The 18,023-nt window shown below is 40.2% G+C and overlaps 2 protein-coding genes across 6 annotated transcripts in view; one reads left to right on the top strand and one right to left on the bottom strand.

The window, feature by feature from the left end:
- Positions 1-18,023, bottom strand: part of YIPF2 (Yip1 domain family member 2) — a 365,318-nt gene that overhangs the window by 329,537 nt on the left and 17,758 nt on the right. Inside the window, exon 10 of one of the 3 annotated variants that reach the window (XM_070741864.1) lies at positions 13,147-14,106. The exons of 1 other annotated variant lie outside the window; for it this stretch is intronic. The gene's annotated coding sequence lies outside the window, so the exon portion shown is untranslated. Of the gene's footprint in view, positions 1-13,146; positions 14,107-16,804; positions 17,389-18,023 lie in introns of those variants that run through there. One more of the 3 variants, XM_070741863.1, reaches the window with a different exon arrangement.
- CARM1 (coactivator associated arginine methyltransferase 1) overlaps positions 1-18,023 on the top strand; it is a 121,400-nt gene that overhangs the window by 101,024 nt on the left and 2,353 nt on the right. For all 3 annotated transcript variants that reach the window (XM_070741857.1, XM_070741855.1, XM_070741856.1), the window contains 6 exons: positions 2,767-2,852; positions 7,759-7,848; positions 8,303-8,440; positions 9,232-9,321; positions 14,661-14,773; positions 15,549-15,626. In XM_070741857.1, the coding sequence (XP_070597958.1) occupies positions 2,767-2,852; positions 7,759-7,848; positions 8,303-8,440; positions 9,232-9,321; positions 14,661-14,773; positions 15,549-15,626 (595 nt within the window). The remainder of the gene's footprint in view (positions 1-2,766; positions 2,853-7,758; positions 7,849-8,302; positions 8,441-9,231; positions 9,322-14,660; positions 14,774-15,548; positions 15,627-18,023) is intronic.

Genomic DNA, 18,023 nt, shown 5'->3' with positions numbered 1-18,023 from the left:
ATCTCCGGGGGGAGTTGGTTCCAGAGGGTCGGGGCCACCACAGAGAAGGCTCTTCCCCAGGGTCCCACCAACTGACATTGTTTAGTCGACGGGACCCGGAGAAGGCCAACTCTGGGACCAAACTGGTCGCTGGGATTCGTGCGGCAGAAGGCGGACTCGGAGATATTCTGGTCCAATGCTATGAAGGGCTTTATTGGTCATAACCAACACTTTGAATTGTGACAGGAAACCGATCGGCAATCAATGCAACCAATTGAAAATAGGGGGGGGGAGGGACCTATGATAGCATGCAGTGAATGCTATACATCTGGAATTGTGCTAAGCACAGATATTGTGTTAACTTGTCTTCAAGGCAGTGTTGGCATGAATATTACCCATAGTGGTTCTAATCTAGATATAGTTGTTTGATTACCAGACAGTTGCCTCATTCTTGGCCCATGTTCAGTAAATAACACCTTTCCCTTTCCCTCACACTGAATAACTACATTTACTAGTAGTTGTCCTTTTGTCATTAATCAAAAGTTGGCTGGAATGCTTTAGACAAAGCTTCACCTCAAATACCACTTTATGATTTTGAATACATTTATAGAAATTTTGGAAGTTCTTTGAGAAGAATTTAGTCTGATTTATACAGAAATTTGATACAACTCCTTCCCCCTTTTTATAAAGATTTTATAAAGAAGCAGACAATGTGAGAGAGAACTATTTTCTGTTAAGAACTTCATGCCCTTTGGTCCAATGTTTACAGATTCACTGTGTCGTTTAAACTAATTTAAATTAATTAGCAAAGAAATCCTCCTGGTTCAACTCTTTTTCCAAGGTTATACTAAACAGATAATAAACCAATTTAAGAATAGAGCAAACATAATCTGTTGACTGGGCGTGATAATGCTGTAATTAATTTTCCTTTTTTCCTGGCCAACCCCTCTTTAATCAGTCATTGTCCAATTGAAAGTTCTCAAGTTGTTTTGGAAACGGACCCTAAGTTTGAGCTTTTCCCATTGTCGCATTCCTTTTGTTGATCTTGTTTTTCCCGAATGACATTACTCTGCTTAACAACTAATTCCCACAACACTGTCAAATGGTTTTCTAAGATTGTATTACTATTATTATTGTCTTCCTCTATCTATTTCTTAGCACTTATTATTATAACCATGTGGCTTGTATCTTTCAATTATGTTGTTTTTATTTGTTTTCTAATACAATTTGATAGCTTATTAGTAACCTTGACTATCACTAAGTATTGTATCTTTTTATTCTTGGTGAATGTATTTTATTTATGTAAACTGAGAGTATATACATACCTAAGACAAATCACACCTGGCCAATAAAGAATTATATTCTATTCTTGATTGAATCTCCTCAATCCAGGCCAACTCTGCTTCAAACCCAATTCCTCCCAAATCATCCATATTCCAATTCCTCCCACCATTACAATGTCAGGCTGGCAACATGCAAAGTGAAGTTGGCAGCTGTGACACAGTTAAAACATTCTTGTTTCCTTTCTTGAAAATAAGACTACTTAGAATGAAAATTCTGGATGCAAACACTCTGCTTGTGATTCCATTAAGTTAACCTTTGTATTCATGGATAGCTGGTTTTCCTCCATTTAAAGATTTTTGGAATTAATTGTGACCAAAATTTTGACAGGCTAAAGTTTTAGAACTACGGGGGGGGGGGGGGGGGGGGGAGTTAAATCGCAGAGTAGTTCCATTTTCTACCATCTACATTACCTTTGATTCTGCTTCAGAGTGCCTGAACACTGAGAAGGAAAGTATAGCATAATAGAACTATGTAATGCGTTAGATGTGAAATAGCTATATTTCCCCCCAGGTTTGTACAACTGCCAGCACAATATCAGAAAAATGTGTGCTTTGTTTAAGGAGTTGCAATCATGTGCCATATGTGTGTACTGACAGAAAGCTTTTAGTCATTGTAGAAAGTTCACAACAACAACAACAACAACAACAACAATAATAATAATAATAAAATTTATTAGATTTGTGTGCCGCCCCTCTCCGAGGACTCCTATAATATAAATCCTATAATATAAACTAGCTTTCTCCCATTTGGTGAACTGCAGAAGAGCTGGAGGAAAAATCAACTGAAAGACACACACACACCCCGACATTTTCTGGTCTAAAAGACAATATTTTATCATTTTTCCTTTTAATTGGGAGCCAAGCAGTGATGGGTTCCTACGGGTACAGTCAAGTACATAGAACCGGTAGAAAAATTTTGGTCAGGTACACAGAATCGGTTAAAAAAAATTGTTTTTTTTTTTCTTTTTTCCCCTTCTGGGCTCTGGGTATGTTTTTCCTATTGCAATGAATGAGGTTGAATGTGTATAATTTTAGAAGAGCTGTGCACGCGCATGTGTATGTGTGTGTACATGCACAAACAGTTTATATAATGGGTAATGTATTTTTTTGTCTCCTGTGTGCAATATGTGTGTACACACATGGCATATATATATAGAATTAAATCGTATATTCAGTAATAGTAAATAGATAGGGAAATTGTATCTCTTTGAGGCAAGGAGAGGCCAGGCACCCTAACCCAATCCCTTGACGTGAGTGACATCAAGCTGACCACCTTTAAGTCAGTCACATGACCTTTAACCCATCCCCGGTCACATGATCATCAAGCCACTCCCACCTGGTCATATGGTGGTAGTAAAAATTTTTACAACCCTTCACTGAGCCATGGTTTTAGTCATCCTACCTTAACCAGAACTAATCATTAATTTATTTTTTTTATTCCTAGGATACCTTTGATATTAGGATTCTAATGGCCAAATCTGTTAAATACACCGTAAACTTTTTAGATGCCAAAGAAGCAGATTTGCACAGGTAATATTTTCTCCAAAACATTCAACACTCTGATCCCACTGTAATTCCATTTTGGCAAACTTATATTTTCTTAAGAAATATTATGGTGTTTTTTTTACATTAGTAGGACTTGTTTGCAATTAGATGCCAAAATATGAACCATCATAATTATGGTCAGTAATTTTCTATAGCATATTGGCAAATCTTTGCAGCTATCTTTTGACTTTACTTGGTGGTATACATGGTGCGTTCCAAAAGTAATGCATTTAAAGTAATTTATTGAACAGATTTGCACAAACACTTAAAATAATTCAAAGTACTGTTCTTGGGCGTCTACACATTTTTTCCAGCGATTCTGCCATGATCGGTACGCGCCCTGGAAGGCATCTTCAGGGACCTCTCGCAAGGTCTTCGTTACGGCTGATTGGATCTCTTCTATGGACGAAAAACGGGTTCCTTTCAGGGCTGGGACCAAAAAGATGTCTGCTGGGGTGACGTCAGGACAATATGGGGTGAGGGCAGGGTTGGCACCTGGTGTTTGGCCAGGAACTTGCAGACTCGTAGCACATTGTGACATTTTTTATCCGTAGAAGAGATCCAATCAGCCGTGATGAAGACCTTGCGAGAGGTCCCCGAAGACGCCTTCTAGGGCACGTACCGGCCATGGCAGAGTCGTTAGAAAAAATGTGTAGATGCGCAAAGACACAGTACTTTGAAGAATTTTAAGTGTTTGTGCAAATCTATTCAATAAATTACTTTTTTAAAATTGCATTACTTTTGGAACGCACCCTGTAACTCTCCTTCTTCCATGCACTTCCCATTCACAATCTATACAGATGAGCCATCATAGGCTTATAGTGTGGGAATCTGCCATGAAAACAACCTTTTGTGAATTTTCATTCATTACTTTGAAGTTGATAGAACCTTTCCCTGAAATATTTGCCATGGTGATCCAAGATACAATGGACGGGGGGGAGGTATTTAGTCAGACACCAATTGTGCAAGTTCTCCCACTTAAAAAGATGAGAGAGGCCTGTAATTGACATCATAGGTAGACCTCAACCATGAGAGACAACATGAGAAAACACATCCAGAAAATCACATTGTTTGATTTTTAACAAATTTATTTCCAAATTATGGTGGAAAATAAATATTTGGTCAATAACAAAAGTTCATCTCAATACTTTGTTATTTATCCTTTGTTGGCAATGACAGAGGTCAAATATTTTCTGTAAGTCCTCACAAGGTTGGCACACAATGTTGCTGGTATTTTGGCCCATTCCTCCCAGCAGATCTCCTCTAGAGCAGCGTTTCCCAACCGGTGTGCCGCGGCACAGTAGTGTGCCGCGAGACACGGTCAGGTGTGCCGCAGGAAGCTCCAGGTGGGCGGGGCACTGCCAGTGCCGGACCGCCAGTGCCTCCGACCTGGAGGCAGCTATCCCCCGGCTACTGCCCGATGCAGCTGTTTCCGGCTGGGCCCCAAAGAATGAAGGCGGGAAAAAGGAGGCAGGGGCGGGGAGGTCCGGCAGTAGGAGTAAAGGGAGCCGCGGCCGCCCCTGCCTCCCCACGGTGCCTCTGGCCAAACGCGCCCCTGGCTTCTCTGCCCTGCCCCATTGCCCGTCCGATCCGCCCACTCTCCTCCTCCGCCGCCTCCGCCTCCTGTATTGGGGCGTGATCCGCCCCCTCTCCTTCGCTGCCGGAGAGAGAATGGAGGGCGCCGTTGTCTTTGCCTCCGCCCGCCGGCTCCCCTCGCCCTCCCAGACGTCCCCAGCGCCCGGCCGCGCGCCGCCTCCCGTTAGCCCGGCCGACCTTTCCCTGCTGCCGTTTTCATGGTGCTCGCTCGCTTCTCCGGTCAGCAAAGCCATCTGCCCAGGAAAGCGCCGCGCTTGCTGGCCGGAAAAGCGAGCGATCCGGGAGTCCGGGACTGTGTGGCTTTGTGCCATGAAGAGAAAACGGCAGCAGGGAAAGGTCAGCCGGGCTAACGGGAGGCGGCGCGTGGCCGGGCGCTGGGAACGTCTGGGAGGGTGAGGAGGCTGATGGCTGCTGTTGCCTCTTAGCTGCAGAGCCGGCGGGCGGAGGCGAAGACAACGGCGCCCTCCATTCTCTCTCCAGCTCTCTCTCTCTCTTTCTTTTTCTCTCTGTTGCCGGCATGGTGAACGAGAGAGAAAGAGAGAGAGAGAAAAAGGAGGGGAGAGAGAATGAGAGAAAGAGAGAAAGAGAAAGAGAGGGAAAGAAAGCAAGAGAGAGAAAGAGAGGGGGGAAGGAGGGAGAGGGAAAGACATGGAGGGAGGGAAGGAGGGAGAGAGAAAGAGCAAAAAAGAGGAAGAAAGAAAGAGGGATGGAGAGAGAGAAAGAGGGAGGGAGAAATAGAGTGAAATGGAGGAAGAGATTTTTTTTGTCCAAACTTTTCTTTAGCCCCGCCCCCGCCCCCCCTTCAGTGTTCCCCAGAATTTTGAAAATATGAATAATGTGCCGCGGCTCAAAAAAGGTTGGGAAACACTGCTCTAGAGCAGTGATACTTTGGGCTGTCGTTGGGCAACACGGACTTTCAACTCCCTCCAAAAGTTTTTTATAAGGTTGAGATCTGGAGACTGGCTAGGCAACTCCAGGACCTTAAAATGCTTCTTATGAAGCCACCCCTTCGTTGCCCTGGCGGTATATTTGGGATCATTGATGGAAGGTGGTTTGCACTCAAAATCTCACAATACATGGCCCCATTTATTCTTTCATGTACACAGATCAGTCGTCCTGGTCCCTTTGCAGAGAAACCGCCCCAAAACATGATGTTGCCAACCCCCATGCTTCACAGTAGCTTTGGATGCAACTCAGCATTCTTCCTCCTCCAAACACGACAAGTTGTGTTTCTACCAAACAGTTCTACTTTGTTTCATCTGATCATATGACATTCTCCCAATACTCTTCTGGATCATTCAAATGCTCTCTAGCAAACTTCAGACGGGCCTGGACATGTACTGGCTTAAACAGGGGGACACGTCTGGCACTGCAGAATCTTGAGTTCCTGGCGGCGTAGTGTGTTACTGATGGTAGCCTTTGTTATGTTGGTCCCAGCTCTCTGCAGGTCATTCACTAGGTTCCCTTGTGTGGGTCTGGGATTATTGCTCACTGTTCTTGTGATCATTTTGACCCCACGAGATGAGATCTTGCATGTAGTCCCAGATCAAGGGAGATTATCAGTGATCTTGTATGTCTTCCATTTTCTAATTATTGCTCCCAGAGTTGATTTCTTCACACCAACCTGCTTGCCTATTGCAGATTCAGTCTTCCCCAGCCTGGTGCAGGGCTACAATTTTGTTTCTGGTGTCCTTCCACAGCTCTTTGATCTTCACCATAGTGGAGTTTGGAGTGTGAGGTTTTGAGGTTCTGGACATGTGTCTTTTATACTGATAACAAATTCAAACAGGTGCCATTACTACAGGTAATGAGTGGAGGACAGAGGAACCTGAGAGCCAGAAATCTTGCTTGTTTGTAGGTGACCAAATACTTATTTTCCACCATAATTTGGAAATAAATTTGTTAAAAATCAGACAATGTGATTTTCTGGATGTGTTTTCTCATGTTGTCTCTCATGGCTGAGGTCTACCTATGATGTCAATTACAGGCCTCTCTCATCTTTTTAAGTGGGAGAACTTGCACAATTGGTGTCTGACTAAGTACTTTTTTCCCCACTGTATATTTTTCTCCAATATGGGTGTAGATAGTATCCAGGAATGGGTTAACTCTGTCTAGGATCTGATTGAGGATAAAAGAACCCAAATGGCAGCGTCCGGGTTGGTGAGCAGAGCCTTGGACTGCCTTCGGGACCAGCTCTCCAGGGATCAAGAGACACATGCAAACCGGGAGCATTCCACCCCTGGTCTGTCTGTAGTGATACCTTCATCGCATGCTGGGGAAGATGGCGGAGGAGGCATGACTTTAAAGATTGCAGATTCAGTCCAATCAGATCCTAGATGGAGTTAAACCATTCCTGCATGCTACCTCCACCAGCCAGAGAAAAGGGGTGTCAGGTAAGACCAACACCCTTTTTCTTACATTTGGGATGTGGATTTTGCCCTGGTAAGGTGTCTGTATTAAACATACTTTACTTGTGGGAAGCCAAGACTTCATTTGCTCAGTATCTTGTGAAAATAGGTTTTGAGTACTGGAAAAATCATCATGCTGGATTATTTGAATTGCTGTGGATTAGGTGCTAGTGGGATCATTTTTAAGGGTTGTCATTTTTATTTTTATTTTTTCATTTCTTAGAAAGTAAAAATAGTCCATCCCCTAAATAGAACCCATATTATTTAGTTAATGTCTGTTCTCAATCCAGGTAGGTTTCTTTTGGGGTCAAAGTTTCAACCTAGTTGATAATTCTGAGCTATCAGCATAGATAAAACATCTAACATTTATTGTACATAATATTTGATTGAGGATTTTTTTATCTTGAAATGTGAATGTGTAAATGTAAATTAAAATAGGAATTAAGAACTAGTCTTTTATTAAAGAACGATTACATTTTTTAATACAGATTTTCTCAACCTTGGCAACTTTAAGATGTTTGTCTATCTGGGAAATACTGGAACTGACACCAAGACATCTTAAAGTTGCAACGAGTGAGAAACATATTTTAGTAAAATAACACTTCAAGGAAAATTGTTATCCTTTATGTCAAAATGTCTCTATATAAACCATTCTGAGTCTCTGAAGTGTGCAGTGAGAATTCTTCTGTATTGGGAAAGTTCTGAATACAATTCTCAGCATTGCTCCAGACTATAATGTTCGATGAGTAATAGTGCCTTATATACTTTGTGAAAGGAGTTATTATATTCCTAGTATGTAATGTGTACTATATATTTTCCATGTATATAGAACAATGTGTCTACAAGAAGTTAGTGTCATGTGACTCACTCTGACTTTTATTTTCCAGGATAGAAATTCCATTCAAATTCCACATGCTACATTCAGGATTAGTCCATGGGTTGGCTTTCTGGTTTGATGTAGCCTTCATTGGTTCAGTGTAAGTGAGGACAAAGATGTGCTTTCCTACATCGTGTTAACTTAATTGTTATTACAATCCTGTGAAACATTAACTTGAACATGCCAGATTAAAATAGCAACTGTATGTGGCAATTATTTTTTTATTTGTGCCCTGTGGCTAAATATGTGAAAAAGAAAGAAAATGTGTATTTCTGCATTTTGTTTCTTACTGGGAAACAATTATTATTACTTGGGAATTTCCTAATCCAACATTATTTATCTCAAGACTGATTAAAGAGGGTAGTTAATACTAAAGTTATGTTGTTTGACCCTAAATTTATGCACCTAATAAGTTACATGTGAACTACTCATGTATGTTATATTGGCTTGCACAAACCAATTGTGCAGCTGAATCTGTTTTTAAAACTACAGTAAATATTTCAAAGATGGACTATGGATTCATGAAGTTTCTACTTTTGTCTCTATCCTATTAGAATGACTGTTTGGCTTTCAACTGCTCCCACAGAACCTCTTACTCACTGGTATCAAGTCCGATGCCTGTTTCAGTCTCCACTTTTTGCTAAGGCTGGTGACACCCTCTCAGGGACATGCCTCCTCATTGCCAACAAGAGGTAAGATGAGAGGAATCGGCTTCAGAAAATGGCAAGTGTCCTCAAAATAACTTGTCAAATGGTCTAACCTCTGGTCTAATGGATTCAATAGTGAACTTGAATATATTTGGAATATGTTTGTTAGGTGTTGTGAGTTGATTGTTACTTCACAGATTCCAAAATCAGTTACAAAGTACAATTTAATATAAAAACTATTTTTTCAACTAAACATTTTGCTATTTATTTATTAATCAGATTTGTATGCCACCCCTCTCCGCAGACTCAGGGCAGCTCAGAGCAATAATAATACAATGTAAACAAATCTAATATTTAAGTTAATTTAAAACCCCAATTTAGAAACCAATCATACATACTAGCATACCATGCATAAATTTTATAAGCCTTGGGGGAGGGAAAGTATCAATTCCCCCATGCCTAACGAATATTAGGATTTTATTGTCAATTTTCCTTCATTATCTCTAATGTTACTGATTTATCTTTCAATACGGTACATTTGAGAACGGTTCTTGAAAAACAGCAAGCTATATTTGTGTATTCATGAAATAAAATAGGATAGGCCTACATAAAATTAGTTATTTATTTACAATTATTGCACTTTCTAGATTAAATAATGTAGAAGAGCAGTGGCTGAAATTGATTCTAATGCCTCTTATATTTCCTTTTAAATCAAGTTCACAATTGCTTTCTTTTATCTTTCAATACATTCAGGATCTCCATTATCTTGAACTTGTCTTGTCTAATTGTCATAAAGGATAACTAATGACTATTCACCACTTACTCTTCTTTTTCAGACAGAGTTATGACATAAGTATCGTTGCTCAAGTGGATCAAACAGGCTCTAAATCCAGCAACCTTCTTGATCTGAAAAATCCCTTTTTCAGGTATTACACTGAATTTTTATACATATCTTTGCTTCTCTATGTGAGTGAGAGTAAGAGAGTATAGGTCTGTAGTCTGAAAAGGATGTGTCTGAAAGAAGAGACTACTGTAATATATTATCAAGCAGAAAGAACCAAAATACAAATTTTTGCTATATATCAAACAAATAAAATCCTATACCTAGGTAAGAGAAACCAAAGTCATACATATAAATTGGGTGAAACCAGACTCAATAGAGTGACTTCGAGAAGGATCTTGGAGTCTCGGTGGATAACCAACTAAATATGTCAGCAATGTGCAGCAGCAGCCAAAAAGGCCAATACAATCCTGAGTTGCATCAACAGATACAATCTAGGACTAGGGAGGTACTAATACCACTCTATAAAGCTTTAGTTAGACCACACTTAGAGTACTGCATCCAGTTTTGGTCACCACACTACAAAAAAGACATTGAAACTCTAGAAAAAGTGCAGAAGACAGCAACCAAGATGATAAGGGAATTGGAAACTAAAACATATGAAGAGAGATTGCAGGAACTGGGCATGGCTAGTCTAGCAAAGAGAAGGACCAGGGGAGATATGATGGCAGTGTTCCAGTATCTGAGGGACTGCCACAGAGAGGAGGAGTTCAGGCTGTTTTCCAAAGTACCAAAAGGCCAGACTAGAAATAATGGATGGAAGCTGACCAAAGAGAGATTCAACCTGGAAATAAGAAGGAACTTTCTGATGAGCGATCAACCAGTGGAACAGTTTGCCAGCGGAGGTTGTGAGTGCTCCAACACTTGAAACTTTCAAGGGGAGATTGGACTGCCATTTATCTGAAATGGCATAGGGTCTCCTGTCTCTGCAGGGGGTTGGACCAGATGACCTACAAGGTCCCTTCCAGCTCTAATAAAATAAATCAATATATATATTTAAAACCTGTAATTAAAAAAACTTTTCTAATTGCTCTTAGCCAAAAGGTACAGAAGCAATTAAAAGCTCTGGTTTAATGTAAGACTATTAATATTATTCTAATGTTTTAGTTATGCTTCAAAACTTTGGAAACTGGACTTTAAGATCAAAGTATGAGTCGGTTCAGTTTTATATGCTATGAGGGATTAATAAAATACTGTTTACATTAATACTGTCAACTATCCAACTTGATAAGACAGCAAAAGAAACTCCTGGGACAATTTTTTACCAACAGTATGAAAATACCATATGGATACAGAAATAGAAAAGCCAGTTCTAATTATTTTGCGCACAAACAGTATAGGAAAACCTTTCCCTCTAATCCTCCCAATGTCCATTTTTACCAATCATTTGCATTCACTTCGTTTTGGGAGTGATCTGTCTGCCTCGACATTCCCAGCCAGTGACCTTCTGGTGTTGACTGAGTCTGTTTCAGGCTTCTAGTTAGCCTACTTGAATTCTAAATTTCCTTCCAGTACCTTCCCTCCCTTCTGTTGTCTGGTTGCAAGTGGGGCTGCATAGCGAGTCAATCATGACATGTCGACCCTCTACAAAGATGATTAATCTTACAAGGAAACAAACACGCATGTATACCACAATTTCTTTCCAGATTTTATCTTAGTGGGGTAGGTCCTGGTACCTAGCATAGAACCTCTGGGTGACTCTAGAGCAGAGGTGTTAAACTGGTGGCACGTGGGCCAGATGCATCATATGCAGGCCACTCCAGCTCCGCTTATGAGAAAAAGTCATGAAATGATGCGGCACGTTTGACACCTGTGGTCTAGGGGCATGGTCTTTTGTTGACATCACCTATTCTGCCTCTGCCAAGAGAAACCCCTTCCATAAGACTAAATATTGCAACTTCCCCTTGTAGTATTGAGAATCAAGAATCTCCTTGATCTTTCTCCTTCTACCCATATAGGGAGGGGGAGGCTCAATGAACGGCCTCAACGGTGAGCTTCGGAAGGGCTTTAACAAACTACAGTGAAACACTGGGTGAATGCGCTTGAGGTTTTTTGGCAATTTCAATTCCACCAACCCGGATGATAGGGAAAGGACCTATGTACTTAGGCCCCAACTTCTTGCAGGGCTATCCCAACTGCAAGAACTTCATGGACAGGTACACCCCATTTCCTATTCTAAACTCCTTCTCAGGTGGTCTCTTCTTGTCAGCCTGTCTCTTCTGCTTCTCCCATGCTGCCTAACACTTTGCACCATGATTTTCAAAGTACTTATCCACTCAATGTAATTGACAAAGGGGTTTCTTGAGGGAGCTCTGGCATAGGCAAAAATTCCCCATCGGCGGCCAGTTGAAAGGGGGTAAACCCAGTGCTGCTATGTACAGTGTTATTCTATGCCATCTCAGCGAAGGGCAGAAGTTATTCACAATTGTCTTGCTGGTATGGTAGTTCATGTATCATCTAAGATATTGCTCCAAGACTATATTTGTATGTTTACAGGCGCCATTCGTTTGAAGATGCTAGGCAGAACTAAGATACTGGGAGTATCCTAACAAGCTTAGGAACTCATGCCAAAACTTTGATATGAATTGCATTCCCCAATCTGAGATCGTGTGTTTCAGAACACCATGCATGTGCTGTACAAAGTCTAGTTAGGAATTGAGCAGAAAGGATCCTCTGGCACACCACAAAATGGGTGGTGCACCACAAAATGCTTAGAAAATAGGTTCACCATGACCCAGATCACAGTATTCCCAGCATTCTCCAGCAGCTCCTCAGTAAAGTCTATAGCTATGTCCCTTCGGTGAGCTGTAGGGCTAGCCACAGTCTGTAACAGGTCTGGAGGCTTGCTGGGCAGCCTCTTCACTGATACACAAACAGGACAGCTGGCTTCTTCACCCGTACCAAAACTCTCTCCTTACAAGATGAAAGGCTTGTACAAATCCAAAATGCCCTACTGTCTTCTCATCATGACTCTGCTGCAATACTAAGATTGTTGGCTTGGTGGGATGTATAGTTTGCTCCCCATCCATGCCAATCTCACAGGACAGCTCACATTGGTATTGTTGGAACTACTCATCCCCTGCCTAGGCTTCTATTAGTGGTTTCATTAAGATTTTGGGTCAGCAGTGATGGCAATGCTTCTTGCTGTCTTGTGAGGGCTGGTGCTGCTACTTATTTGGAAGGAGTGATGAAATTGACAACCTCCTTTCGAGCACTGTTGTACTGTGCATTTGTGAGGGCGCTTGCCAAGAAATTTTTCCCTCTTAGTAGATAGTAGAGTGAGGTTGAAGTGATTAAGTATTGTACTTGGGAGACAGCTTTTGGGGAGCTTCAGTGTTTCTAGATTCTTATGGTCCATCCACACCTCGAAAAGAATCTTAATGCCTTCCAACAATAGTCTCTAGGTTAGGAGAGCCCAGCTGACTGCTTAGGCTTCCTTTTCCCAGATAGCCCATTGTCTCTCAGTCTCTGAAAACTCAGTCTCAGTCTCTGAAGACGTGTAGCTTTATAGCTGCAACTCTCCTTTTGTATTCTTATGGAGCAGCACCACCCTCAGGGTCACATCACTGGCATTTGCTTTTATCACAAAGGACTCATCTGGATCAGTGTGCTTTAGGACTGGCACTCAAGTGACCACTTCAGGGGTGAACTGGGCTTGGCTTCCTCTTTAATCTTCAACAAATTCATGAGCAGTAGGGCTAGTTGAATGAATGTGGTCATGAATTGATGAATTCATATAAAACCACCAAGACCCGACAGATTACATCCCAGAGTTCTAAAGGAGCTGACAGATGTCATCTCAGAAGCACTGTACCACATCTTTCAAAATTCCTGGAGCACCGGGAACTACCAGAGTTAATTGAAAGGCTAAGTAAGGGGCAAGAAGATGCAAGTGCAAAGGGCCAGGGATGAAACGGTATTTTTGTATTGTTTTATTTTTATTTATTTATCCAACAAATTTATATGGTTATCAGTCACACAAGAAGAGATTTCTTTGTTTAGTTACTGTGAAACTGGATCAGGCAGTGACTAGAATTTAGGCTGAAATCTTGCATCAAAAATGGAAACGCATCAGAAAAGGCAAACAAAGTAAAGGAAAATGATATCTCTCCACTAATACTGATCAGCAAGAGGGAAGGAGAACCATCTTTTGGTAACTGATTTGCTTTGGTATTATTGACATCTTCAGTGGGAAATCAGAAGGATGAAGGAATCTCTGTGCAGCTTCTGCAATTCTGGAGTAATACTAAAAATTATTGAAGGCAAATATACATGTTCCAGGATAATGTTGCAGGATCGAATCTGGGTCAGCCACCAGGACCAGAAGATTTGTCTTCCAAGCTTTTTGACTCCTGCTGGAGCCCCACCTTCTCTAGCAGAGTGTGTGCTGTTCTGTGTGTGGTATTTATAGTACTTGTTGTATGCGGTTTTTAAAAAACGTTGATTGGGGTTTGTTTATGGCTGCCTTTTAAGATTAGCTGTCGTTTGTTTGTGTTGTTCAGCCCTTGTCTTTTAAGTTCTGGTGGTAAATCAGCATTCTGACTGAAAAATCTTATTGGATGAGAAGCAAAATGTCTTCAAGGAAAAATAGTCCAGTTGCTTTTTGAAAAAGCACCTTTGAGATGGAGAAGAGAGAAAATCTGAACTCTTCCATTAGTTTTATTTGTAAAGATTTCAGGGATCAAAGGATAGGAGGCACTTTTATTGTGGTCCATCATGGCCTCTTAACAAAAAGTACAGACTAATTTTCTGTAGCGCTTTAGGCTTTATACTGCAAAAAGACAAAGGGCTCCTTTAAAATGAAGAAAAATATTTCCTGCAATACAAGCTTGAAGATGTCCCCCAAAGGTATACAGAAACAGCATAAACTCTGGAGGAAAAATGAAAGAGTGGACACTATCTAAATGCTTTTTATATATTTTTCCTTTCTTTTAAAATAAATTATTTCATTGTTGTATCACATTAAAAAAAGAACAATTTTAAATATTTACAAAATGCTGATTGAACTGTCAATTATCAATGAATAGAGTTATACACTGCTTAAAAAAAATAAAGGGAACACTTAAACAATAGAATATAATTCAAGTACATTATTCAATTAGAATATTTCATTCATTCAGATCTAGGATGTGTTATTTGAGTGTTCCCCCCCCCCCTTTTTTTTGAGCAGTATATTATTGATCTATACATGTATAGGAAGGCCGACTTTGGTGTAATGGTTAAGACATCAGGCAGTGAGTTCTAATGATAACCACCGCAGAATAAACATCATGTCTTTCTGCAAATGACCTGTAAGGCTCTCATGGGATCTTTCACATTAGAAAGGCAAATAGCCACTTTATCCAAGATGTGGCTTAATGAGCAACAAGGGATTGTACTGATGTTGCTGGTAATGAAATGAATGTATGTGTGTCTGCATTTCAGGTATACAGGTACAACTCCTTCTCCACCGCCAGGTTCACACTATACATCTCCTTCAGAAAACATGTGGAACACAGGTGGCGCCTACAACATGAACACAGGGATGGCTGTTGCTGGTACTGTATTTCTTTCTCCTCTCTTTTAAGCCAAGATACTGTTTTACATCCACCTCTTCTTTATTTTGGGTCTACGTCATGGTCAGGATATCAGTAGGATCCTTTGGCATCTTTCCAGCTCAGTTCGGAAAGGATAGGCTTGATGTTTTTTAGGGTCCCTTTGCAAGAATGATGGCAGCTTTTTCCTCTGGGTGAACAGCATAAGCTTGACACATGTATATTCCATTGGCATTATCACCACCACTCCTGGAAGAATCTTGATTATGTTATGATAATAGTTATGTAGTGTATCACATTTGTATCATCTATTGAGAATACCAGAGCAGAAGGAAAACTAAGTTGCCTCTTACCAAGCACATGCATAAAGTTGCTTTTTCCTCCTTCAGTTCCCAATCAACATTGACTGCTAGTCTTATTCTCCTGATTGGGAAATTGAGTCTAAAGAGTCCTTGTCGACTGATGATGTCAGCCACATCTGTGTTATTATTTATCTGCCATGCTTCTCCATACTAGAATATAATTTTGTATATTCAGTTATTTTACTGCCCTGCATCCATATATCTAGTAGAAAACCTTTCAGATTGGGCAGGAATAAATATCCCATTTAAGTGTAGCTTATAGAGTGTGTGGTGGTATATCTGCACCTGCCTAAAGAGATTTCTATGTCTGTTAAGTGCTTTTCCCCATCCCCAAAAAGCTGGGCAGAGTCCTTGAAAGTCTGTGTCTTGAATGGCGCCTTGCTCACATTTGATTCTTCCTTTCTAATGTGCTACAGGAATGCCCACAGCCTATGACCTCAGCAGTGTGATTGCGAGTGGCACTAATGTTGGCCACAACAACCTTATTCCTCTAGGTGAGTTTATTTGCATTGTGCAGTAGATTCTGGCTTAAAAGGGGAGTCCTAGGAAGCAGTCTTTGTGACAGACCTGAGGAGCCCAGATCATCACCATGACCTCAGTATTGAGTCTTTGGGGTGTTATACATCTTTCAATACTTTTAGGCAAGCCCTTTGGAAAGCGAATATATCCTGCTTCATCTAAGTATTTTGAATGCCTAGTAGGGTATGTGGGCCTTCGGCCACAGAATTACCTTTCTATTTTTTGACCTTGTGTTGTGCCTGTTTCACCCCTTGTGAAAAAAAATGTACTCTACTGCCTTAGAACTCAACCAGAGTGGTGCTATTTTATAATTTTCTGGTTCAGAAAAATAATTTTTAAAATGGTTTAGTACCTGCAACATGGTTCATTGCGAAAGTATCTAAATTTGCTATTTGCACTAATATTGACAATTGAAAGTTTATGTAATAGATAGATAAAGCTATTATGGCCAGAAGCCAGCAAATGTATTAAGAATAATTCTCATTACCCCTTATTTTTCCTCTTGTGATCTCTATTTTTTGTATCTCAATATCTACTAGAATTAGAATTTTCATTATGGCACTGAACAGAATTATAGATAGAAATATAAGTTAAATCAAAAAGGATTAAAAACAATGTAATTAGTTTCACTAGGCAGTCAAAATCTCCCCAATTTTACAAACAATATAACCTGATTTCCCTGGGTAAATGATTCTCTCATGAAAACAGGGTCTGCAGAAAGATCAAGTCTGGGTTCCACATATTTAAATAGCTACAGAAATTGTCTTTCCATCTACATGAATGGTATAGATTAGGCAATATCACTGCAGAGCTCAGTGATTTAATAAAAAGTCAAATAACTCTTTTATTCTTAGTGGCCCTTGTTAGAAAAGACTGTTTCCTCTACTGGATATCAGAGGATAATAGCTTATGGAAATCTAATAAAACATAAACACTGTATTCATGATTGAAATGAATAGCAGCAAATCAGGACGGTTTCTTCCCATAAAGTATATCTTAGAGCTTTCCAGGCACCTCGTACACTTATGGTTTGGTAATGTTAATATCTCTTGAGAAGTGAAACTCCAGCATAACCTTTAGAATTAAAGCGGTTATACAAGGTATAGGTGTATATTATACCATCTTGAACTTAAAATGACTTTGTAGAAAGAACTTCTTCCAGTCCTTTTGAGTATTGGACTTTATTAATGAACCTTGTCAGCAAAGTGGGTTTGAATCACTTTTTAGTAGAAATGAGAATCAACGTCATGGCACCTTGTAGTGTAAATGTATCAAGTGTGCCTGTTCTTCTGCTATTTGGAATAAATTATATCTGAATTGATTTGTCAGATACAGTTGTGGGGCTCAAAGCTCCTAAATTATTAGAACATTAAATGCAGAATTTTGCCAAGAGTGTGGGAGGAAATAACATACTCAATGGGGGATTATATCCTTGCAAATTCATTTAGCTATAGCCAAGAAACAGCTGAATTTCAAGCCATTCCTTAAGGCATAGGTAGATAAAATATTCATTCTGTAAGTACCAATTTTGGAACCCACCTGAATCATTGTATAACAAAAAAGGTTATTCTGTGTTTTAAGGGATGATAAGAAGTAGTGCCTAACAAGTGCCCACAGGTGATTTTGCATGCACCATAGCTTGAAGAGGGATGAATCTCTTCATTTGCTTGCCAGTTAATGTTTAACATGGGGAAAAACTTCCAAATATCTTCCAGGCATATTCAGGCCCAAGGTATTCTGGATGAGAAAGATTTAGGATTGTTGGTTACAGGATGGAAACATAAAAAGATTTGCACATCTCAAACTTGCTGATATGAACTTTGTAATCAGATGATTTTTTTTTAAAAAGGACTTTATATTTGAGCTGATTTCCCAAGAGATACCTATTGTTGATGGTTAGGTCATCTTCAAAGCCACCTGTGTTCTATTATTTTCCTAGGAACAAATTATAACTACTACTTTTAGGATCAGACCAAGTAAAAGATTATATTCTGGAACACCCTCGGGATAAAACGCTCCTGCTCCCCAACCCTCCATATCAAATCTCCTTCTCCCTGGATAATTTTATCAATGATGGCTTCTTTGTCACAGTTTATTTATTTATTAAATTGGATTTGTACACCGCCCTCTCCGAGGACTTGGGGCGGCTCACGGTTAATGATAATAGTGCCAAGCTGGAAAAGTAGTGTATCTAGAGAGGCTAGGGAGAGATTAATGTCAGTTACATTCAGCTCAGGTTTAGATTCCTAAAATTTAACATTCCAGTTGCCCCCTCCCTTGTAATTTGTGAGAAATAGCTTGTGTTTGATCTTCAGATAAATGCAGGAGAAAGAATTCTCAATTCCCAACCTCCATTCTTGTTTATGATGACT

The sequence above is a fragment of the Erythrolamprus reginae genome, chromosome 2 (genome assembly GCF_031021105.1).
Source record: "Erythrolamprus reginae isolate rEryReg1 chromosome 2, rEryReg1.hap1, whole genome shotgun sequence".
Classification (NCBI taxonomy): Eukaryota; Metazoa; Chordata; class Lepidosauria; order Squamata; family Dipsadidae; genus Erythrolamprus; species Erythrolamprus reginae.
Note: the sequence above shows the minus strand (reverse complement) of the source record. Positions and strands in the feature narration are given on the sequence as shown.